The 26,172-nt window shown below is 41.5% G+C and overlaps 1 protein-coding gene across 11 annotated transcripts in view; it reads left to right on the top strand.

Moving 5' to 3' along the window:
• Window positions 1-26,172, top strand: part of PARG (poly(ADP-ribose) glycohydrolase) — a 138,814-nt gene that overhangs the window by 85,295 nt on the left and 27,347 nt on the right. For all 11 annotated transcript variants that reach the window (XM_090057849.1, XM_090057839.1, XM_090057838.1 and 8 more), the window contains 4 exons: window positions 4,107-4,182; window positions 7,924-8,071; window positions 21,538-21,616; window positions 22,810-22,918. In XM_090057849.1, coding sequence (XP_089913975.1) covers window positions 4,107-4,182; window positions 7,924-8,071; window positions 21,538-21,616; window positions 22,810-22,918 — 412 coding nt within the window. The remainder of the gene's footprint in view (window positions 1-4,106; window positions 4,183-7,923; window positions 8,072-21,537; window positions 21,617-22,809; window positions 22,919-26,172) is intronic.

Below are 26,172 nucleotides of genomic sequence, written 5' to 3'. Positions count from 1 at the left end.
TTTAAAAACAAAGGCTTCATACATTACTGTAATAGTTATAAACCGTAGTCTTAAAATGTGCAAAAAATAAAACCAGGGTGTGTACACTCACTTCTCATTTACTTACTACTAATTCATATTAACCTTAAAAGGGACACACACATGCTAGACACAAAATGAGAAATTTGACACTATTTTGTAAATGGCATGAAATAGATTATTTTTTGGTAGTCTTGTCAGTTTTCAGCTATGTTATGGTTACAGCATGATAAATGGCTACCCAAACTCTAAAGGGCCTGCTACAGATTTTTAGAAAGTAATCCTATTGAAAGCAGTTAGGGTAGGAGCTGACATTGCCTTCCCTTGGCACTCACTGCTTGAATAATTTTGTTCTCCTCTTGCAAAGAGATTGATTTTTGGAGATGATGGTGATACAGGGCTTTGTGAGGAAAAGCTCTCAGTTAACTTAGTTGTATGGTTTCAAGGTAAACGTGATGATTACTGCAGGAGACTGTGAAGGGACAGGGGAAGGGAATTAAGCCTCTATGCAGAAAAAGGTGAGAAAATCCTCAGTGTCATTTCAGTAGGTTCTGGTAAATTTGCTTATTGGAAAATTTTCCACTCTGGTTAAATTTACCCATTGTTTAGATTCCCTCCCAGTGCACCTTCCACCTACCCTCAATTACTGGTTGATACTGAACAGTTCACCAGTGTTTTAATTTCACCATTATTTGAATTCTAATTGGAATTCCACAAATTAACTAGAGTTTACTATAATTTGTAAATTAGAGAAGTAAATCAAGATATATGTGTGCTTAGCAGAAAAGAGCTTTTGGTGTCCAAAGCACACTTTAAAAAAAACATTACTTTTACATGTCATGGTAAGTAAATTCTTCTGTGATTATTAATGGCAGAGTACGTGCAGCTTTGCTGTCTTACATTCAGCATTTGCTGTCTTGTATTTTTTTTTTAAACTGAATGTACAGTATATCTCTTGGGCCATATCTCCTGCTGGTGTGAATCAGGGTAGCTCCATTAATTTTAGTGAGCTTTGCAAGTGGGCACATGAGTGCATATGGCCCTGAGAAACAATTTTTTTTTAAAAATCTGGCAAAATATTGCATATGCTGATAATTTTGTCAAAAAATCTTAACTTAGTGCCTTATAGTTTTAGCTGAGTAATATACCCACCTACTACTTATCAATATGAAATGCATGTATGTTACTGAATGCTGTTGATTTGAGGGTATAGAGAGATTTCCCATTAAGTTTCATGGGATTTGAGAATGCATATTTTTTTTTAACTGAAAAGTGAAACTATTTTAATGTCCACCTAAATGAACAACATAAGTCTTCATGAATATGAATGTACTTCAGTTCTGTGTGCTAATTTCTTATATAGAAAGTATTGTTTTCTTTTTTCTTAATGTTTTCTTTTTGCTTAAATAGAAGAGATCAATTTAGGCTTAGGCAGGAAATAAATTGCTGAATGTTTAATACAGCCAAATTTAAATTACTTTTTTGGTCTGTTTTTTAAAATTTGATTATACTATGATTAAATGTATTGATAACATCTTACATAGTGGAATTAACAGAATTAGTCTGACTTTAACTTGGGTGGTGTCCTAATAAAATAAAACACATTTCTTTTTTTCCATTCTACATGGAAATTATTTATCATTTTGACTGAAATAAGGCCAATTTTATAAAAATCAAGAGCAAGAGTACATTGCAAGCTAAAGGGTACACCCAGAAATAAAATTACATGAACAGCAAGATTTTTCAGAGTTTAGCAAGCTAGAGCGAATAACTGACAGTAAAGCAATGCTTATCAATCTGGGTGTTGCAGGACTCTGAGGGGTGCCTTGAGTCTGCTGAGCTTGAGAACCACTGCAATAGGCAAAGCAAGCATAACACATTTTCCTCAAGGTACAGTTTATGTGGCACACTGGCATGGAATTCTGCCTTCCCACAGGCACTTTCCCTCCTGTGTCTCCATTCGTGGTATAATACATTGGGGAAACAGAGCTTATGTCTATCCATTATGTACTGAGGATTTAGTTACAGACCTATACAGTGAATATAGTGGACAAAGCAAGGGACTGAAAACCTTGACTATCTGAATTCTGTTTCCAACTCTGTTGTTTACTTGTTATTTAACTTTGGGCACCTAAACCTGGGGCGGGCAATTATTTCAGGTGGAGGGCCACTTAGCCAGTTTTGGCAAGCTGTCGAGGGCCGCATGGGTAGTCCCGCCCCTTGACAGTTGCCCTGGCCCCGGTCGCCATCTTGGGACCAATGTCTTGGGACCAATGTCCCAGAGCCAGCACTAGTGGGGCCCAAAATGGAGTGTAGACTGGGCTGCATCAGCAAGGAGAGAAGGGAGTTGGCCCGCCTCCCTAGAGCCCCTGCCAGCTGGGACCCTACGCTTCTGCCACCCTGCTCTGGGCCCTGTTACCACACCCATTCACTCCCAGTGCCCCGCCCAGCCCTGCGGTACGGGCGGGGGCGTGCAGCATGCAGCCCCAACACCCTGCTTGCTGGCAGGGAAGGAGCTGGTGCTGAGCGCAAGGGAAAAGTGGTCCCTCGCCCACCCCATGGCTTGCGCTCTGTGCTGCAGCCACTCACAGCCCATGTTGGGCTGCCTTGATCAGGCACAGGCAGCCCCAGGTGGGCTGTGAAGGGCTGCAGTGCCAGGCACAGGGCGGGCGAGAAGCCACTTTTCTCCTGCGCTGAGCACCAGCTTGTAACCCACCCCCACTGCCAGCCTGGGCCCTGCGCCAGCTCTGGGCTCGCCCGTTGGGGGTGTGCGCAGCAGCAGCAGCTGCTTGGTGTGGAGAAAAGTGGCCCCCCTGCTTGCTGCGCAGGGCAGTGTTTGCTGTTGCTGCCTGCCTGGAGCTCGCACACTGGGCAGCCTAAGGGTGGCAGTGGCAAACGCTGCCTGGTGCGGCAAGTGGGGAGGCCACAGCTGCTGCCGCCATGCACAGCCCCAGTGGGTGAGCCCAGAGCCAGTGCCAGGCCCAGGCTGGCTGCGTGGGCGGGTTACAAGCCGGTGCAGACCGTGGGGGAAATGTGGCCCCTCCCCGCCCTGTGGCCAGCACCCTGTGCTGCAGCCGCTTGCAGCCTGTGCCTGCTCAAGACAGCCCCATGTGGGCTGTGAGTGGCTGCAGCACAGAGCGCTGGCCACAGGGTGGGGGAAAAGTCGCTTTTCCCCAGGCCACTTTTCCCCGTGCTCCTTCCCTGCCCACCCACCCTTACCTGAGGTTCTGGCGCGGTGCATCCACGTGGTCCCAGGCTGGAAGCCCCTGCTGGGGCTTCCGGCTGGGGTTGGGGGGCAGGGCTGGGCAGGCCCTGCTGTTGCGGGAGCCCTCCAGGTCTTCCCTTGGGTCCTACTGCCCTGGCTCCTGTTATTTTTGAATATCTGCCCAAAGACAGATCAATAATAATTTAATAAATTTTTTTAGGGGCCTCAGAGACCAGATAGAATGGCCTTATGGGCTGGATGCGGCTCGCGGGCTATATTTTGCCCGCCTCTGACCTAAACTAACTTCTGTTTTGCCACAGAGGTAGTAGGGTGGATTAATTTTCTTCATAAGAAATGGAGATCATCAAATGGATGGTGCAGTGCAAAGGTTTTGGGGTTCCTTTTTGTTTTCATAACCTGTATCACCAATTCAGGTGTCTTTTGTTTCATTGTGCCGGATTCTGGTCTTGGTGGGCATGTCTATATGTTCATTAATGTGCTTTTAATAATGCATATTCAATTTAGTACCTCCATTGTAAGGTACTAGAAAAAGGTGCGTTAGCCTGTTTTAATGCACATTAGCAAAAGTGTGTGTTTTTTTTGTGACGTCTTAATACGCATTAAAATGGGTTAATGCACATTGAAGCACATGTGTAGGTGCGCCCAGTTACTTTGTTTATCTGGAATATCTCTCTGGAAAACATAAAAGTTGTTCTTTTGAAGTCAGTGGAATTGCTTTGGATTTATGTTGCTGCAGCTAGAAATTTTGCTTCGTTTTTTGGCAAATGTTTATAATGGAGATTTTTTTTTTTTACGTTTGCTGTAATTAATTGTTTCTCTTTCCTGTAAAGTAACATTGTCTCTCTACTGTATTGAATTACAGATCTCAGAAAAAACTGTCCAGGCTACACATCACCTATGAAGGCACTATCGAAAGCAATGGACATGGCATGCTGCAGGTGAGTCTATAACAAAGGCAAACGTGGATTTATATCATGCTTTAGCCAAAGCATTCAGTGATCAGGGAATTTAACGAAGTTATTCATGTGGACCTCACTGAGCTGCTTTTAAGTAGTGAGACATTGCTGTGTAAAAGAAACAAACAAACAAACAAAACCCTGATCATTTTGACAGGCTTAGTAGTGTTGGTATTCCCTAGCTCACCTTGTTTTGCACATTTGTACCCTATCCCCATGCCATTTGACAGAAAAGTTACAAAACCTGGACAGTTCAGGTCTTTCCCTTCAGGCATGGATTGCAGATTGACAAGAGAAGAGTTTACAGACTGTGATCTTGACAGGCTGTCATGGTTTTTTATATTTTTTTTAAAAAAAAGCAATTGCTGTGCCCCAGCTGGTGACCAGTTTAATAGTTCACAGAGCTCTTTCTGATGCCAGCACAGTTGTTTTGGTCTGAGAGCCAGTCAGCTAAAACAGATTGATCAGGATGTGTCCTTCATACCAAGGAACACTGTTGTTTTATTTGAAGCCATAGGATACTGGGGATGTAAATATCACTTTAAAAAAATGACCTATTTGACCTTCTCTAATGACATTGGTTAAGTGGTCCCATGACAGAGGTGGCAGAGCATCACAGGAAGTTGGGGTCGAGGGTCGTATGTAGGATTGCAGAGAACTCCACCACCAGCCAGAACTGAACCCCATGGCCACAGTACGTTCCTTACAGCAAGTATGAGGGAGTGAGAAGGCAGCACCACCAGCAGCAGTGGCATGGGGTGACAGGGCCCTTGGCTCAGTGCTGCCTGCTGTTGGGGGAATGGTTCCAGCAAAGGCAGTATGGGACATGGCATGGATCCAGACTGCAGCATGGCATGGCTGCTGCAGGGAGGTGTAACTAGTGGTTACCTGGGGGACTAGATCTGAGCAAAGTTGTGCAGTGGAACTGGCAGGACTTAAGTAGGAACAAGTGTAGCGGCGGGGCTCCCATTGGGTGCTGCAAGGGCCAGGTAAGGAGCCAGGCACTCCTGCCTCAGCACCCGCAGGGGCTGCCACCTGCTGAAACAGCCATGCTGCACCCAGGTGGTGCCTTCAGCCTGCAGGTACCTGGAGCCCTGTGCGGCACCTCCCTCCTGCCTCCTCTCCTCTCCGCCCCGTTCCCTCTACCCTGGCCCCCGGGCTCCAGCAGCTGCCACTTGGCAAGAACCCATGTGACATGCAGGATAGTGCCTGAGGGATCCACCTGTGGCCTGAGCACCCTCTGCTAAGAGCTGCAGCACTGGGGCAAGCCCCCAGCCAAGAAAGCTGAAGGAGTGTGGCAGGAGCCCAGCTGCTGGCTGCATCCAGACATAGAAGGCACCAGCTTCTGGCAGAGGGTGCTAAGCCCGCAGGTGGGTGCCTCAGGCATGATCCTGTGTGACACGACTGTCTGTCATATAGACCTGGGCTGGAAGAGCCAGTCCGTGTCCTTGCAATGCAGCAGCTGCCAGAGCCCAGAGGCTGGGCAGGCAGGTGGGAGGGAGGTGCTGCTTGGGGCTCCTAGCGCCTGTGGGCTAGAGGCATGGCTGGCCCAGCAGATGGGAGCCCCTGTGGGTGCAATGGCAAGGAGCAGCCTCTCAGTGCTGACCTGGTATTGCAGTACCTCTAGGCCTGGTGCCAGTTCCCTATGGAGGGAACACCCCACCCCTTTTTTTTTTAAGCCCCCCTTCCGCCTCCAAGAAAAAAAGAAGAAAAGGTTCTTATCAGTATGATTGCCTAATGTGGGCCATGTGTTCTGTAGTCGTGCTCAGTGTTGGCTGCATTTAAATGAACGTCACAGTTGTTTTCCATTACTGAGCACATGTTGCTTTTGGCATCAGTTTAATGACGGACAGTGTATTTTATGAGGTTTCCTTGTATGTAAATGTAAAACGAGGAGCTTTTTTCCTCATGCTGATTTGGGGAGAAAACACCTCATCTTATATTTGAATAAATACGGTAACAATAATACATTAACCAGCTGTTGTTAGGCAGCTAAAATATTGTAAGTAATGATGTCAAAATTCTGCTTAGATACTGAATGAAACAGATGAGAGAGTGAACTTGAAGAACCCAGTGATTTGATTCTGTATGGTAGTGGGGGCTAACTTGTTGGCAGGCATGCTGCAAATTAGCCCTGCACTCTCCGAGTGCCACTCCGATCCCCTTTCCCTACCCAGTCTGCTACCTTGCTTTCTGCTTCTTGCTCTTTCTGCCTCTGTTCCCCCTGTCCCCTCCCTGATCTGCTATGTGTCACAAATAGAGGCTGCTCGTGGCATGTGCTGCAGGTGGACCAGCCCTGCTGTATGGCATATATGTGGCAGGAGAAAACATCATTGTAAGCTGATTGCTGAAGTTTTATGTGAGGAAAGTCTTGCTTAACTCACTCTATCGCTCCACTGAACCTGTATTGAAAAAATTATAAATTTAAAAACTGCACTACAGTATTAATTTTTCTTCCTTCTCCCTAGCCACCCATCCTGTAACCCCAGGAGAAAGGAGGAAATTATCATTCCTTTTATGTACCATATGAATTTACATTAAACTCAAAAAGAATAAATATCTCCTGAGGTGTGATATTCCCTCCTTCGAGTCATTTCTGAGTCTCAATAAACAGTACAAATCCCTGTAAATCCCTCTGCTCATATGAAGAACTCTTGGCTAGACAGTGTGAACTTTTTTTTGTTTTATATACTTCAAACACTTGGTAACACCTCAGCTACTAAATGTCTGTTAGCATTTCCATTTGGGTTTCATGGGGATTTCTTTCCTTTATTATCCTGATTGGTTGTTTCAGTGCCTTGCCAGCAAAATTAAAAATCATTCTAGACTTGAGCTTGGCATATCATGCCAGTTTGTTGTCCAAGGGCAGTATATTCAGTCTGCCTCTCCTTTTTTGCCACCCTCTGAGTTTGGCTCAGGTGTCTTCACTGATCATCCAAATAGAGACAGGGAAAAACATAATTGAATTTGAAAGGTTGGGATGAAACAGCTTCCTTTTGGTGTATAAATTTATCCTAGACCCTAACTTACAATGTAGACCTGATTGATTGATTTATCTGTTTCTTTATTTATTAGTGTAATTGGTTAATTTTGATACACTGTATATTATTCTCAGTCTGCCAAATGTGAAATGTGTGCTACTCCTACAACACTTTGAGAGTCTTTCTCTTTCTGGCACACTTACTCTCTATATTCATGGTGATTAGGTCTCTTCAGTCATACTTCACAGTGAATCTTGCTAAAAACAGAACTGTTGGTACCAAAGCATTACTGAGCTAAAAATGCTTCAAGACATCAGCTGATAGCAGAGTGTTTGCTTAAAGAATGTCAGGGAAAATTGTAATAAATCTATGTAAAAATGGGAACAGCAGATATTTTCTTTTACAATTGATTACACATGAAATATCCTTTTTAATTATCTCGAGTATACAATATTTTATTTTATGAAATATAAATGTGTATGATGTTTTATGATCAATTTCAGCCTCAAACTTCTTAATATGCCCACCTCAAAATATGTTGCCAGGCTTATTCTGCTCAGAAGGAAAAAAGCAAGAATTTCATCTGCGTCTATGTGAATGACTGGTTGCATTTCTAAATGCTAGTGGCTAAATAAGTAAATGCCAAACAGAACGACTGATCACACTTATTTACTCTATTAAAGAAAGGATGTAAAGATGCTTGCCTATCCTGTAACTATCTGGGCCATTTTTTTCCTATTAGGTTGATTTTGCAAACCGTTTTGTTGGAGGTGGTGTCACTGGTACAGGACTTGTACAGGAAGAAATTCGCTTTTTAATCAATCCAGAATTGATTGTATCTCGACTCATCACTGAAGTTCTGGATCACAATGAATGTCTTATTGTTACAGGTTAGTCTTTGTTATGTTGTTCAAATATTTGAATGCATGTGACATGCAGACGTGCTGGTGAAGCCAACAGACTTAGGCTGAGATCCCTAAAATTGCAGGGGCTCAAGCCCCATTGACAACAGTGAAGTTCATAAATGGGCTATTCCATAACATTTTTCTTATAGATCACCAAACTGAAATGAAATATTTTGTAAGTTTTCCAGCTCATCTTTCATACATTATCACTTACATTTTCAAAAAGTGTCCTGTGTTCCTAACTTTAGCTTATAAAGACACCTACTACTTGAGTATTTCTGCCACTGCTTCTCATATATTAATGTTGTGATAGGATATTGGCCTGGTATTGCTATGGTGTGAGGTTTTTTGAAAAATCTAATGGGCTTCAAGTTGTACTAGGTCAGGTTTTATGATAAAGGCAATTTTTTTCATGTAATGGTTTGGTGGTAACAGCTACATGATAGAGAAAGGAAAATCGTAGCATCTGGTACAATACCAACATCTCTCTCTCTCTAGTGTCCCAATTTACTGTGGATTTCTTGACTGAAAATATTAAGATTTGATATGAAGAAGTCAGCATCTTTACTGAAGATGTCTACGGTTCTTGGGTTATATATGGAATATTCACTAAGCTCTTAAAGTTCTGTGTTAGCAAATCATGAATTCTATGCAAAACCTGCAGTGGTTTCTGGGGAGGAAGTCTCACTTTTTATTATGCCATTCCTGACTCCTTGATACTTGATTTTGGGATGGTATCACTACCAGTATTCCTAGCAAATGCACGAAACTGACTTATTTGAAGAGGGATCATATTGTTATAGTTATTAGGTACAGGCAACCCCTGCTTAGTGCTCTTAACTGGTTCCTGAAAAAAATGAGTGTTAAGTGAAACCAAAAGTATTCGATGACCCAAGATGGTGACCGCAGTTGTTTTTAATGACCCAAGATGGCGACCTTGAGTGTTATAACGAAACTCGTTGAGCGCTAAGTGAAATCAGGTATCAATTTTAAATGAGCGTTATAGCAAAATAGCACTAAGTGAAACAACATTAAGCAGAGGTTGCCTATACATGTTTTGAACAATAGCACATGTAAACAAAATAAAAATTGTGAAATTGGCTTTTGAAGCAACTGAAAGCACTTCACTACTGTTTAATAGCACACTATTTATGCCATCTATCATTTGAAGTGCAGCTACATCTAGGGTGGAAAATGACAGGTGTTTTTAATAGCAAAATTCAGCAGTTTGGGAAAGGAAGTTAAGTGTGTCATAAGCCTGTGACAAATCAAATGTTTAAATTTATACATGTACACGTGTGCTTCCAGGATTGATAACTTACATAAAACTGTTAGGAACGCACTATAAATAGATCTGAAACTATGCAGGACTCTAGCAATCCAAGACTGAATTTTGTTAAGCCATCAGGGATAAAATATGATTTCACTACATATTTTCTAATGTGGTGTCTCTACTCATTCTGAAGTCAGTGCAAAGGCATCTACTGTAATCAGTGGAAAGTGGATGAAGCTCTATGGCAAGGAGTACATTAAAATGTCTCAGTTACTGGGGGTTGAAATACCAAACTCACTACACTAAGGGTTGGCAACCGACAGCCTGTGGAGCTGTGGGCATTCAGTGGCTGTGCCTGCACTGTACCGCAGCTGGGTGGTATGGGCTTTGCCCTTGCTGTACTGCAACTGGATAGCGGAGGCTTTAGTGGAGAAGGGCTTTAGTTTGCGCCATGCTACAGCTGGTGTCAGGAATAATCAGCAGAGCCAACCTAGTGTCAGCCCACCTCAGACATGAGCTGGGTCATTCCAGCCTACCATGAGTAAATATTGCTGATGCCTGGTCTACGTCATGGAATATTTTACCTTGCTGTCATTTATTTTTCTCTGGATGAACCTTGGATAATTTCTTCAGTTAACACAAGGAAAAATTCAGAAGAAACCCAATGAACTGACAGTGTGCAACATTTTAATGGATCGCTAGAGTCCCGCATAGTTTTGAAATTTTGAGTCGGGATTTGAAAATGTTTTATGTCAGTTGATACTTTAAATTGAAGTTTAAAATGATCCAATAACGTGTTTTAAAAACCCCCCACTTAGTTAAATGGACAAATGAATCCCCCCCAAGAAAAATGTCAATATAGTATATTTTTTGCGTACGCTCTAATGGAAGTGGCTAGTGACAGGCTGAATAGATGGAACAGGCTGAGAAATAAGACTCATCCCTTACACACAGGTCTCTGGAGACTTTTAAACCTTCTCCAGAGCTATTTTTAAGTTCCTAGTAAGAAAAACAGCAAGGAAGAATGTGTAAGTAAAAGCCACAATCAGTCACTATTAACAGATGCTTGTTTTGCCAAACAGTTTTCCAATTCCTCCTTATGATCAGCTACAGTTAACTTGATTGAAGAAAGAAACAGGCTTCTAGTCACAAAACAGAATAAAAGAAGAACAGCAGCCATCATAAAGAGAAGGAAAGAAGAAAGAGGCTTATAAACAATGGAAGCTTGCGGCAGGCCTCAAGGAGGACTATTCCATGATGGCCTATATTTGCAAGGAACAGATAAGACAGGCTAAACGGTGACCAAACATAGATTAGCAACAGGGATCAAGAACAACAAAAAGTCTGTCTTGGGTACATAGGGAACAGGAGGAAAACAAATGGGAATGTGGGCCCATTTCTCAGCAACTCAAGAGATCTACTTACTGGTACGCAGAAGAAAGCTGAACTCCTGAATGACTACTTCATTTCAGTCTTTCACTGGACCAAGGGAAAAACAACACCATTTAGAGTAGAAGGTGAGCATAATAATCACCTTCCTACTATTACCATAGATTTGGTGTATGACCACTTAAAAAACTTAGACTACAGGTTAGCAGGACTGGATGATCTTCATCCAAGAGTGCTGAAGGAGCTGGCCGAAGCCACTGCAGAACCCCTGGAGAAACACTTCCACAACTCGTGGCACTGTGGAGAAGTTCCTGAGGGCTGGAAGAGGGCCAATGTTGTGCTCATCCTCAAGAAGATTTGGGTAGCTATAGACCAATTGGCTTAACTTCCATCCTAGGAAAAATCCTAGAAAAGTTCAAGGAGTCTTGCAGAAGGTAAGATTCTGAATGAGCCAGCATGGCTTTGTCGCAGGCAGGTCTTGGCTTACCAACCTCATGTCCTTCTATGACCAGGTAACTCACCACATGCACACAAGGGAGTACATTGACATTGTATACCTTGAGGTATTGTATACCAAAAGGCCTTTGATTTAGTATCCCCCGATGCCCTTGTGAGAAAATTGTGGGCTTAACTTAAGGACAGTCAGGTGGGTGAGAAACTGGCTGCAAGATAGAACCCAGAGAGTCATAGCAAATGGATCTGTCATCCTGGCGAGATGTTTGCAGTGGTGTCCTGCAAAGGTTGGTGCTCAGTCCAGTACTTTTCAACATCTTTATTAACTCTTTGGATGTGGGGGTGAAAAGCTCACTGGCCAAGTTCACGGATGACACCAAGTTATAGGAGAGCGTGGTCGTGCTTGAAGATAAGTTACAGATACAGACAGACCTAGACAGGCTAGCGAGTTGGGCGAATTGGAATCTGATGAAGTTCAATGTCAAGAAATGTAAAGTGCTCCACCTTGGGATGAGCAACCACCAACACACCTACAGGTGTGGTGGCACCAACTGACTAGCACCACAAATGAAAGGGACCAGGGGGTAATAATAGATGACAGTATGAATGATCCACAAGTGCAATGCTGTAGCCACTAGGGCAAATAATATTCTGGCATGCATCAATTGATGCATCTCTGGCCAAACCAAGGGGGCTATTCTTCCACTGTACTCACCAGTGGTGAGACGGTAGCTGGAGTACTGCATCCAGTTCTGGGCACCACACTTTAACAAGGACATGGACAAGCTTGAGAGATTCCAAAGAAGTGCCACTTGTATGATCAGAGCCTTAAAAGGCAAGTCATATGAGAAAAGGTTGAGGGATCTGGTACTCTTCAGCCTGACGATACAGCTTACTGCTGTACTATCTGCCAATTTGGTAGCAGCTGTTACAGGGTTAAACCCCTAGGTTTTTGCTGAGCAGGAAGAGAAAGGTGTGTGATACTGATAAGTAGACTGTCCCTGCTCCACATGGCCAGTATTCAGCCATGACTGAGGAGTAATATATTTTTTTTCTCCTTTTTGCCCCCCCAAAACAAGGTATTTGTCTTATCTGTGCATGTGTGGGATGTGGAAAAATATGGTGGTAAAGATGAGCCCAACTGTACAAGCCTGCTTGGTAGCCCATCTGGGGATACAGTAAGAAAATAAGTTTTCAAGGTTGATAGACATTCACCGTCAGAAAAAGAAGTATGTACTAGGAACAAACAAACAAACAAACCTGCAGCAGGGTAATTTTTTATTCAACCGGTATTCCTCCAATCCACTTTACTTCATTATAGTGCCTTCTAATTAATATCTGCAATGTGATGTTCTGCTCCTCTAATGGAAATGGCCATTTCATCATCTTCATTTGATCTCTGGCTTGCTTCCATCTCACTTCTTAGGTGAATCTCTTCCGTGCAGCTACCCTCCTGATAAATTACATTCATTCTATGATACATCTTGACTCGGTGGCCTAATGGATGTAACTGTGCTGCCCAAATTTGCAGAATAGTCTGAGAAATTGGGGAGAAAATTAGATTTATTGTGATTGTGCAGCATCTGGTTGATATCATCGCTGTAATTAATGTGAGACTGGTCATGCAAGGCAGTCAGTTCTTCAACATAGATAGCGTTATCTTTCTACAGAAATGTTGAAGGGAATGCTAGAGATTCCTGGGATAATATATTTCCCCAAATGTTTAACTATTACTGTGCTTTCTGGAATAAGATACACATGTTGTTTTGAAAGGCAGAATGATGAAAAAAAAGATTTCCTTGGAAGTACTGGTAAGTATGCTATCTTCCCAGGGAAAACATAGGTAGCTGCTGTTGCAGGGAGTGGGGAGAGCAAAATGCTTCTCTGTTAACTCCCTAGCTTCAGGACACTATAGGTGCTGCTGGCCGAGTCAGACTGCCCATCTGCTCTTCGTTTCTCTTTCTCTTCCTGAGCTGGGTATGCAGCCTGACGTGCCTGCCAGGTCAGCTGAGAGCCTGAACCTAGCCAGTGTTGCCTGTGAAGTCAGCTGAGGGCCCACCCAGTTGGCTCAGTAGGAGCCTCTGCCTCAGCACATGGGCTTGGCTCCATTTTAGTAATATAGCAAAGGTAAGCGCTGGGTGCCAGAGCAGAGGCTTTTGCTGAGTTGGTTGCAGCTTATACAGCACCAGCCTTGGTCAGGGAAAGAGAAAGTGTACATAGACAACAGCAAGGGAGCTGCTATTATTAAAGGTAATAGCAGCTTCTGCCACACAAACCTGTTGAGGGAACAGGCTTGTGTGGCAGAAGCCTTCTGTTCCCTTGACAGGCTTGCATGGCAGAAGTTGGTATTACCATAATTCCTTGGTTAAAGTGTGCTTCCCCATTTCCTGCAGCTGATTTTGGGGGGAAAGTTATGTGTTTTATGTGAGAAAATACAGTATTATCCTGTTTGTGTACCTGATTGCAACAAACCCAGTGGTGACTGCTAAAGGTTCTATAGAGAGCCCCAGAATCACCACTATTATGTTTCCCTTTGGCCTTCACCCCGCTTCCCCCCTCACTTTCTTCCCCCTCCCTCCCCTACTTTACCTTTTGTTTTTCCTTTCTACCTATATTTTCACTACATCTCACACTTCGAGCTTCTCTCATTCCTGTTTCCCTGATCTCCAACTATTTTCTTTTTCACTGACAGCCTCTTTTCCGTCTTATATTCTATCACTGTAATATCTCCCTTTAACCTTTTTTCCCCCTGCTGTCTTCCCCCTCCCTACTTTACCTTCTGTTTTTCTAATTTCCACCTATTTACATTCTCACTGACATCTGCCACACTTCTAGCTTCTCTCATTTCTTGGAGTCTCAGAACAGCATGCCCTGCTGCTGCTTGCCCACATCTGGCTCCCACTCCCCCTCCTCACCCTGGCTGGGCAAGCTGCAGCAGGGCAGAGTCCCCGCTGTGAGTGCTGCTGTGCTCACATCCCCCACTCCCCCTGGCCTGGCTGGACATCTTGTCCCAGCCCCAAATCTTTGCTCTCCCCTCCCGCAACCCCAACAGACTTACCAGCTGGAGGCAGCTGTCAGCTTCCTGTTTAGTCTATGGCCGAATCTCTGAAGCGGTTGAATCTTTTCTGAAACTTTTCCAAATTGATTCGGATGCTTTGAATCAATTCAGAGTTTTTAATTGGTCTCCTGATTCGATTTGGAGATTCGGTCCCCACACCGAGCCGAAACTCCTCCAAATCAAATTGGCTACCAAAGCTTCGCACAGCCCTACTCCCTATGCCTGAAGAAAGGTGACTGCAGCTGAAAGCTTGCCAAGCACATTTTTCCAACTGCTCAGTTGGTCTAATAAAAGATATCACATCTACTCAAAGAACCATGCCTGCCTTGGTTTATTGTACTTACTCTTGTGCCACCTTTAACTTGCTTTGTAGTTTGTCCTCTGAACTTGAGTAGATATTTGCCTAAATACTGTATTTCTTAGTATTGGAGTAATGTTGTAGTGTGGTACTCTAGGAAATGTAGGCAAGACTTTGTGGTTAATATCTTTTATTGGCCAACCACATTGTTGGAACAGACTTTGATAAGCATTCAAATCTGTCTCAGCGATACAATGAGTGCAGTAAAAGTTGGCACTAGCCTTTTTGGCATGCATGCCACAAAGTAGCCCCACACCTTCCCCTGCCTAAACTTCTGTGTGCCACAGAGGTTGCTTGTGGCATGCATACCACAGTGATTGGCCACCCCTGCAATGGAAGATATTGCCCACAAAAATCCTTGCTTCTCACTTCGTTCTTAGTAATTTTTTTCTTCTTTCTCTTCCTGTTTTTTGGTATTTTGCTTACTGCATAAATGGCATATCATTTGGTTTTTAAAGGCCTGTTTTCTTTGGGGCTCTTCAGTATTATATGGTATCTGAGGCTTTAATTTTTAATCCAAATATTGAAAATGTTGATAGGTAAGCCAAAGTATAGGAAAAAGTATGGAGAATCTGAAGATTAACCAGTAATTCCTGCAGATCTTTTTGTTGTTTTTTATTGTTTTTCCTTCCAACAACAATTAACCCTGTGATTCAAAAGCAAGATGATTGCATCTTGATCAACTATGTTTGTCAGAGAGTTTTCCAGGGTTTCACTTATAAAAATCAGTGGTTTTCAGTAATGCTGAGCTTCTGGACATGAGTTTAGATTTTATATGGCTTCCTTGAGCCTCTTGATTATTTATTCACTATTTGATGTTTTGACTAGCAAAAGCTGTTTTTTCATAAAAATAGATGAAAATGATGACCCTTAAATACAAAAAAAAAAAAAAAAAGGAAACAACACAATATTGCTTCATTTCTGGTAACCCAGTGATTTCCATCTAAATGCTGTATCCAAAATAAAAATTTAGTTTCAAAGTTGAATGCTTCTTAGTTTGTTCTTAGCTGTCAGAGAGGTCATTCACTTTCCTTACTGGGTTTTTTTCACTTTTTTGGCCAGACTGTTTTCTCAAGCATAATCAATAAGTGAATTGAAAAACAAGTAAAGAACAGCATCACCGAAGTATAATAATTTAAAAACTACACACATGTGTTTGCTCGCATTCTCTCCCATATAACCACACATGCCTGCTCTGTCAGAAGCACTTTCTTCTGCAACTGATTTAACATTTATATAACCGTAAGCAGGCTCCTGGTGCTCCATGCTTTCTGATTTGAGAGTTTAGTGGATTTGTTTCTGGTCCTGTTCAAGTGAATTGTTAGGGTCACTTCTATTTAATATTGAATGGAGTATTAAATTTGATTCATCACATTGCAAACATCTGGAACCTAGAATCAGGTCTACAGAAATCTGATTCTACAATAAATGATGGGTTATAATAGGTTAAAGGGCCAAACAAAGAGCTGGTAAGAAGGCTCATCATTTTAGACTCAAATGCTTGAGTGGAGAAAATATTTAAGCTGTACATATACTCTTCAATAATTTGCCATTCCCAGCTTCTGTTTTGTTTTTCCCTTAGAGTGCCATTTAGAATGAACAGATCAATATTCAGAATCTGTTTGTCACATGAGGCCAAAAAAGGAAACAGTTGTATGCATTTTATTTGATTACTTAGTTCTTAAACCTTTCCAGTTACCAGCCGTAAAGTTTAGAAGAGATTAAGTTTACCCTTTGTTTTATTCCTCTATATCATTCTTATGAAAAGTTCTGAATTATTAGTGCCTGAGTCAACAAACTCTCTCTTATAGGACCAGCTGTCATAATATTGAGTAAATTGAAAAGTTTCTCTCTACTCTCATTTCTATATCATAAGCAAGGCTGCTAGTATGGCCTGTTGTTAAGGTTTTCCAACACTTCAGATGTTTTTATTTGCTGATAACTTTCAACAGTTAGAATTTGGAAATCTAAAAGCTCTAAATCGTCCTTAGTTTTTTTTCTCCTGAAAACTTCATGCAAACTGGCAGTTTCTGAAGTAGAGCTAGAGACAAATAGGTTGTTTGGATCATGTTAAAAAATGGTATGATCTTTTTCTTGAAATGGTCCAGCATCCCCAGGGTTTTGCAGGTGGTTGGCCTGTTAGGAATATGCCCCTTTCTATCGCAATAAAAATCTTCCCAAATTTGGCATATTTGTAAACAGTTGAAAAAAGCAGTTCACATTCAGAAACTTATTAGAGCTTAAGAGCTAAAATCCCTGAAATTTTTTAGTGAGTGTACTCGAAGATTATCGCTCTCAATGTTTCCCACATCATTCTCATAAAACACCTAAGTATACTTTAGCCTATAGATTTTGGGGGCTCCAAAGTCTTTTCCAGTAAGGCTGTTCTGGGGGGCTTGGAGTCAGAATTGAGAGCAGTGGATCTGTTCTCAGTGCATTTAAGTTGCACCAGGACACCCTCATGCAAATGCAGAACAAAAAAGTGTAGTCCCTTTCTTCAAAAATCTTGTGCAATCTAAATATGAGGCAAGAGTTGAAAGCAGACAGAGAATAAGGAAAGAGTAGAGCCATGGCTTACTTACTGGAGTAAGGAAGTCACTGATTTTTAAATAGAAAGGAAAGAAAGCAAGAAAAAATTAGGTAACCAAGTAGATTGGGACACAGAGGGCACATCTACACGAGATGTTTAGTAGGCTAATTCTACTGCACGTTAGCACGTCATGGCAAAAGCAGTGTTATTGTGCTAATGCACAGTAGAATTAGTCTTCTGCGCTTTTAGTGTCACTTAAAAAGGGTGTTTCAGCACTACTTCACAGTAGCGTCAGCTACAGCACATTTAGTTAGTACGTGTCATTACAAGTACTAAACTTAATGCACAGTAACCACAGCACATTAATGCATGTGTAGATGTGTCCAGAGTCTGGTAAGCCTGAGACTGGAGAGTAGAAAGAGAGGAACTTGGAGGAGGTTCATTGGCATCATAATTGGGATTTCCTCACTTGATGCTGTCTTTGCAACTCAGAGGATGACTGTGGTTTCAGATCTTCCTCCCCTTTGCACCCTGCTGTGACTAGGTGGAAGCACTGAACTTCTGGACCAGGACCTCTCATTTGTTGGTTTCAAGTTGCAAGGATCCTTAGCTGCTTTGGCCCCAAGTGCCTTACTAAAGAGAATTGCGGTGTTTGTCACAGGTTATTCGAATCTGACCTTTCCCTCCTGACCTTGGAATGGGAGGACTCTTCAGAGCCAGCCCCTGGAAGGGGGGATTTCTTGACATTAAACTGCTGTCTTCCTTTCCAGATGAGGTAATCATCCTTCCTTCAGTACCACATATGAGTGATTTTTAGATGATTTCATTACCTCATGCAGCAGGCAGCTCAGACTGCAGATTAGAGAAGGCAGCTGATGAGCCTTCACAGAGCCTCATGAACATTTTCTGTCAGTTTGTATCTAGAAAGATCACCCTCCCCATCAACCAGATAATAATGATCCCAGCTGGGATCATATGGCAGACACTGGTTGGTCAGTTGGGTAAAGGTTGCAGACATTAAGTTTCTAAATTGCAGGACTTGGTTCTCATGGTGACTTCAGTTACTGCAACATCTGATGGGAGGGTAACACTGCAGTGAGTAGACCAACAAGTTCGTGGAGCATGTACTTTTTGATCAAGGTGGTGGAGAGGCTAGCTACAGGGGAAGCTCTTCTCTATTTGCGGCTCACAAACAGGGAGGAATTGGCTGAGAATATGAAGGTGGAAGTTAACTTTGGTAACTGACCACAAAATAAGAATTCAAGATCTGAAGGGATGGGAAGGAGAGCAGCAGAATAGACTTAAGAAAAGCAGACTAACAAACTCAGAGAACTGGTGGGCAGAATCCTCTGGGAGTTAAGTCTGAAGGGAAAAGTAGTCTAGGAGAGCTGGCTGTACTTCAGGAAGGCTTTATTAGGGGTGCAGGAGCAAGCTATCCCCGAGTGATGAAAGAATGGGAGCTGCAGCAAGGAGTCCAGCAAGGCTAAATGGCAAGTTCTTCACTTATTTGAAAACCTGAAAAGGAATCCTACAGAAAGGATCCTTACTTCACCTTATTACTAAGGCAGAGAATATAAGAGGCATGCAGGGAGAAAATTTAGACCAACGTACAATTTGAGATGGAACTGGCAAGGGACATAGGAAGCAATAAAAAGGGATTCTACAAGTTTGTGAGAAATACAGGGTAGGGCAAGAAAAGTATATATCTCTTATGGAATTCAGAAGGCAATATAGTTGCAAATGATTCAGGAAAGGGGCAAATATAGTGTTAATCTTTAAGAAAAGGAAGAAGAACGATCCAGGACTATGGACCCCAGTCGGTCTAACCTCAGTACTTGGAAAGATCATAGAGCAGGTCTTCAAGGAATCTATTGTGAAACACCCGGAGGAGAACACAGTAATTGGGACAGCTAGCATGAATTTATCAAGAGCAAGTCATGGCTGACCAACCCGATTTCCTTCTATGATATGGTGATAGGATCTGTGGATATGGGGAGAGCAGTGGATGTGATGAACCTGAATTTTAGCAAGGCTTTTTATAGTGTCCTATGCCATTCTCATTTATATGCTAGGAAATACAGACTACTGTACTGTCAAGTGGCTACATAAAGTACTAGCAAGTGAACACATAACCTGGTTGGCTCATTGTGCTCAAAGACTAGCCATCAATGCCTCAATGTCCAGTTGGGAGGATGTGTTGACCTAGGTTCCTGAGGGAGTTGTTCTGAGTCCAGTATTGTTTAATATCTTTGTTTATGATTCAGAGGATAGGATTGAATGTACACTTAGCAGATTTGAAGATGATACCAAGTTGGGCTGAGCTGTAGACACTCTGGAGGGTGAAGCTAGAATTCAGAATGACCTGGATAAACTGGAGAAATGGCCTGAAATCAGTTGCACTTGCAAAGATAAGTGACATGTCCTGCATTTGAGATGGAACAACTGCATGAGTAGCACTATGAAGGAAGACCTGGGGGTTACTGTGGACCTTAAGCTGAATATAAGCCAGCAGGTTGCTCTTGTTGCCAAAAAGAAAAAAACAAGACAGCCAACAGCATACAGGGTTGTACTAACAGAAGCGTCACTTGCAGATCAAGGAAAGTAATTCTTCCTCTCTACTTGGCACTGGTGAGATTTCACCTGGAGTATGGTGTCCAGTGTTGGAACCCACACTCCAAGAAAGATGTGGACAGATTGGAAAGTCCAGTGAAGAGTGACAAAAATAGCTACCACTAGAGGTATGGCCGCCTGTTGCCACCACTGATATGTGTCCTGTTGCAAGCCCCCAGAGTACTGCAAACTTCAAGTTTTTTAGACCCCATGATATCTAAGTTTGCAGCGCAGGGAACATTGTTTCATTCCTGCACTTGCCTGTTGCCCTGCCTCAAAGGGGTTTGAGGCGGGGCCAGATGCACATGCACGCTCGTCTGGACGTGCCCTCTGACTCCAGACAGGGGTCTTGGTTGGGAGGTAGTTGTAAGGAGTGAGATCCAAAATGAGACACCTTATACCTGATGTAGTGAAAAGCAGACCTGGATGGAGCATTATTGTTTTCAGGGTATGCAGTCTTGATGCCTAATGCTTTTATTGGGTAATAAAATGCTGCATCTCTCCTAATGCAAGGCAATAATTAACTCCTTCATTCTGGTCCTTTCTCCTTCATATGTTTTATAGGTTTTCTTTCAGAGAAATAAAATTGTCCCATGAAAACAGTTCTAACAAAGTTCACTTTTCCATTTTTACCGTGTTTCCTTCCCATGTTTAGGTTTATTTCACTAATGATGGTTAAAATATAGTCGTGTTACATTCTGACTACTGAGTTGATGATTTTATTGTTACTGTTTTGTACATAAATTAGTTGGTTTAAGGAACAGTGAACCTACTACCTGTTTAGCCCTGGTCATAACAGAATAATAGTGCATGTCATGTTAAGGACTTTAACTATGTACTAATGAGTTGTAATAATACAAATGTTAATCCTTGTCAGTATATTATAGATTTCTTCCCTTCCTTGTATGATTGAGTCCTGGTATTTCCAAGGCAGCAGAATTGAATTGACTTTATAAAGAGAACTCCTAACATTAAGAACTTAATCCATTTTATCAGGATTTGTTCTGTGTGGAATTTCTTTACTTTTAAAACTTCATATTAGATATTAGTTATTAAATCTGGGTAAAATAAACTTGCTACTCTATTTGTATGAAAGAACAGCTGATTATTCTGTGCCCATCACAGTAGAACAGTGACTGAGATAATACAACCTTTTCTGGTCTTCTGGGCTGATCGAGCATGACAGCTTCCCTCTGTTATAATAAGGCTGTCAGTGCATTTCAATAATGCTAACCAGACACTTTTTCCCAGACTTGGCACTCCGAAATTTTAGCAAGCTCATTTTCTTTACTTGGATGGCAGTAAGGCGTCTGGACTGTATTAAATGAGCATTCACTACGAGAAACTTTTGGTTTAAACATTCATTGTCCACTGAAAATTTTTGCATTGGAATCATTTTTGTCCGTTCTCTCTGTTTCCACCTCCATCCCTTTACACCCATTTCCCTCACGGTGCCAACCCTGGCAAAAGCAGTTAGCTTATTGTTCCCTGCCATCTATCTTGTGCCTTTTTCTAGTGAGTTTACTGTGGAGTGAGAAAGTTGAGAAATGCATATACTTGTTGCCTGTTAGTGCTAGAGAATTCAAGATGCCTGTAGCTGTGACCTGCCAGTGTTGGAAAAGATACTCATACACAAAGAAGTCACTTTGTCATTTAACGCTAATGTGTAGCTCCCGTTAACATTGGTATAAATTGCATATATATTCTGAGAAGCAAAGACTCCTCAAATGGGAGGGGATTTGCAGATGGTGTGTGAGATGTGTTAAATTATTTATTTCAGGTTCTGAACAGTATAGTGAATATACAGGCTATGCCGAAACATACCGATGGGCAAGAAGCCATGAAGATAAGACCCCAAGGTAACATTTTCACTGTTAAATGGCTTTAAAAAACCCCCAAACAATTAATGTTTGTGAAAAAGGCAAAAGGAAATTGCATTGAAATTTTGAACCTTAGCTCTGGATACTTATTTTCTCTCTTCTCTTTCACAGACATTTTTAATTAAGTAAAATACTTACATTTTTATAGACCAGGCCTATATATTCTCTGGAATTTGTTACAAAATCCATACTTTGCTACAGGATTATGCAAGGTAATTGGTGCATTCATTTAAAAATGTCTAGTTCTCAGTAACCATGATAGGTTTTCAAACAAGAATCTTTTGAAACTAAAGGTAACTTGCAGGAGTAATTCTGAGACACTTGAACTGCCTACAGTCAGAAAGTGTGCTGCCTCTGAAACAAAATGACAGCTGGCCAACTTCAATTGTTACTGCTGATTATTTTAAATTTTTTTTGTAATAACACCAACCTAATATGCTTATTTTGTAGCGCTAAATGGCTTCCCTTATCTTCCCAGGTGCCAAAAGTCTAATCTGCCAGTACTTCATTTTCAAATTCTGACAGCTTTTATAGTTATGAGTTTTCAGTACAAAAGTCTTGTTAACATATTAAAAAGGTTTTTTATGGCAGTCATTACCGTTATATCAGAGTGCTTCACAGATCTTAGTTTATCTTCATATACCCCTGCAAGATGGTGGTATTTTTCCTACAACGGCTGTGTTTTAGAGTTGGTAATGAAAGCATTAAATGGAGTTACAGTCAACAGGCCTTGATCTGCACAGGAGTTCCTGGAAGGGTTCCTTAGGTAATATAATATGATAATGAACAAAATTGCGAGTACAGTATAGGAACAGAACAAATGCTTCTTGAAATATATAGTTGATATTGGGGATATAGGTAGAATTAGTATTTTTCTGATCATTCAATGCATCTGTAAAGTTTGTGTATTTACACATTTTATTAGACAATTAAGTCTAGCATTCAGATTGTAATTGGATTTCTTTCTACAGATTTAGAAATACTCCTGTTTTCCTCAACAACTCCTTTTTCAGAAGAGTTCCTTGTGACATTACATTGCTGCTTTTCTCTGACATTATTTCCATATTTTTACTCTTGAAGAAGTCCTAGAAAGAATAACTCATTTTGGAAATTTTTTGTCTGAGATATATAAAATAGTTAATGTCATTGTTCTTCTCTTTCCCCCACTACAGAGATGAATGGAAGAGGCGCTGCACTGAAATTGTTGCTATAGATGCATTTCATTTCAGGCGTTTCCTTGATCAGTTTTCTCCTGAGAAAATTAAAAGAGAGCTCAACAAGGCTAGTAATTTTTTAATCCATCCTGAAGTTTAAAGTCTATTATTTCACAGCTAAAATAATAATTTGTCATGCTTTTTTAATAATTCATTCAGTGTCAACAACTCCTTTAAAGGACAACTTAATTTTAGTGTCATTTTATAAAAGGCGTACTTCAAATTTTGCAAGGTAAGATAAAAGAAGCTTACTACATAGAGTGCTGATTGATAAATGGTTGTATTGTAAAAACTAATCAGGCTACTGGGCACTTATTTCAGATACACTTTAGAGATCCTAAGGCCCTGTTTGTAACTATCTTGTACCATTTGTGGTTTTCTAGTTATGATTTATTAACTCAAATTAATCTAGCCTACTCTTCTGGTTTTAAAAAAACATAGTGCTTCATGTTTCTATACAGAAGTGATTAAGAATTCTCACATTATTTGCTATCCTCCCCTGTTTCTAGTTCAGGATCAAATTCTGACATAATTTTCTTCCCCCTAATAGCTGTCCAACTTAAACTTCCCTTTTCAATTAGTCTGAACAGAGAGTTCCCATACCTACATCTTGGATAGAACTGTACAAATAACTTTCTCCTCTCTGTCCTTCCACCCTCTGTCCAGTCTGCCAGCCATTCGGAAGTATGAAAAAATGGGCTAACCTGAAACAATTTTAGTTGAATTAAAAATTCTTTAAAATATTATTACAGTCTTTCTCTTTTCCGAACAACAAGTGAATAAAATCAAGACATTTGAAATGTTTGTTTTTTCTGCATTTTCAGTTTTACCAAATAAAATTTCATCTGGCCAACTTTACCAGTTCTAATTGTATTAAGCCCCATCTGATGAGCCAGTTGTGGTGGTTTCTCTCTTGTACCACCTTGGCACTAACCTTTTCAGATAGAAATATCTTTAGCTGCAGATCTTCTATAAAACAAGTAACACAGGTATTTTTAGTAATTTCTGTGCCTTACACAATTAATCTTTAGAATAGGTGAACAACACAGTATGTGATTCAACCAGGAGAGCTGGTGGAAGCTCTCACTTTCTATTTTATTTCAGCGGAGACTGAAGCATTTGTCACTTTTCAGAATCAAATCTTATTCTGTTTGCTTACCCAAATTTGCTGGAGTTTGCTTAACTTCTTTCATTTATCTTCCAGTTAAGAAGAAGATGTGGTTTTAAAGATAATCTTTTTCCAAACATGCTGTATTCTGATCCAGACTAATTTAGTTTAAAAAAAACAAACAAAAAAGGTGTGTTCCATGTGTAAAATAAAATTCATCATATTCCTATGCTGATAGTAATGAAATAAGCCCTGAAAAATGAATTTATTAAACTTCAGTGACAGCTTAATTGGAAAACTAAATCACTTACCTCAGTGCATTTGAGACCAGAGTTTAAGTTACCAATTACATTGACAGGCTTTGCATCTTTCATACATTAGGCTAGATATATGCATTTGTTTTTGTATAGAATCTCTGTTAGGCAGAGAGAGAGTTTGACACAGACTGATCATATTTGAGGAAAATACTAAGCCAACTGCTAACTTAAATATATTTTACAATTCATTAAGTAAGGTAAACTTAAAGTTAAGGAAAACTTCTGTACTAAATTACACGAGAGACTAGAAATTACTATGGTACATAATGTATTAGGGTGCATACTACTGTAGTTATCAGAAGACATTTTTGGCTACAATTTATGTAAACTGTGAGAGGCGATTTTGTGGTGTCTGGAAGCAAACTTTAGATGAAAAGAAATTGTAGCTCTTTCTAATAATTTTAATTAGGCCACTTATTAGTACCATTTATTTAGATAGGCAATCAACAACTGGGCCACCTTTGTTGTATTTCCGGAATCAATATCCATTGACTCCAGTGATTCTGCTTTACCTCAGTTCTGCCATTAGGCATTAGAAAATAATTGAAAGAAAATAAAAATTAGTAAATCTGTTTTACATACATCTTTCTGCCTTTTCACAAATAGGTACAATATCTCATCTGTAATCTTCACTTGCGTTAATGGGGCCAGATCTTAATCCTGGAAAAAGGCTACTAACATTGTCTACGATTAGCTGTTCTGTAATAAGCTGTTCAGAATTCTAACAAATGCATTATGTCTGATTGAAGCAGTAAGATTTACAAATACATGCTGTAAGAGATGTGATACGAAGAGAGTCTGGGCACAGTAATAGTCTACTTATTCCCTAACGATTACTGCCAGTTAGTACGTATTCCTAGAGCAGGGGTGGGCACTTTATTTTGGGTGGAGGGCTGTTTAACAAGGTTTGGTGAGCTTCCAAGGGCCACATGAGTAGCCCGGCCCCTTAACAGTTGCCCTGCCCCCTGGTCACCATCTTGCGACCAGAAGTCCCACTCCTGACCATTGCCATTGGGAGCCCTTCCTATTGTCTCCCCAGAAATACTCCTTTTAGGAGCAGGAAGTTGCTATCTTAGAACTAGAAAAAAACCAAATTGTACATTAGAAGTCAAACACCTACTGTAACTTATTTTAATTTTGTTACAAAAAATATTTTTGTCATGATTTGTTTGTGTAGCGTATATAGAGACGGTTGCATAATAACTCTAAAAAAGTCTTAGTCTTGTCTATTTTGTGGCGGGGTATATATGGTGGGGTGTGGAAGGGTTATGAGGGTGTAGCTGTGTATGGGGGGGCATAGGGTGTGTTGAGAGGTTGTAGGGGTAGGGTGTAGGTGTTTGGCATTTGTGGGAGGGTATGGGGACCCCCCCTTCCCACTGCTCACCATGGTACAGCAGCAGGTGGGGGTGCTTGTGCCCAGTGCTGGTGTCTGCTGGGCCATCTCTATCAAAGGCACTCTTGTGCTTGTGGTGAGGAGCACAGCCCCTTCTGAGCCATTTCTATCACTGGTGCTCCCTGCCACGCACGCGGAGGGGGCAGAGAGGGCAGCCAGATCCAGCTCATGGGGTTTTCCTCCTGTGCCGTGTGAGTGTGGGGGTTGCAAGTGCATGGTGAGAAGCACCAGCGATAGAGTCCGCCTGGCAAGGGCTGTGCAGCTTACCGCAATGTGCAGTGCTGGCCAGAACCTTGTGCTGGGCATCAGCATCTGTGCTGGGCACGAGTACCCCCACCCACTGCTGTTGCAGCCCCTGCACTAGAGATACCTTTATACTACAGCTGTCAAACTCATCTGGCCCTGTGCATTGGATGAGTGACTTGGTGCTGGTTCATGGGCCAGATTGAGCCCATAGGACCTAGATTCCCTCCCTTTCCTGACCCCCAGACTGGAACTGATAC

This window comes from Crocodylus siamensis, chromosome 7, assembly GCF_052110815.1.
Source record: "Crocodylus siamensis isolate JL-2025a chromosome 7, ASM5211081v1, whole genome shotgun sequence".
Classification (NCBI taxonomy): domain Eukaryota; kingdom Metazoa; phylum Chordata; order Crocodylia; family Crocodylidae; genus Crocodylus; species Crocodylus siamensis.
Note: the sequence above shows the minus strand (reverse complement) of the source record. Positions and strands in the feature narration are given on the sequence as shown.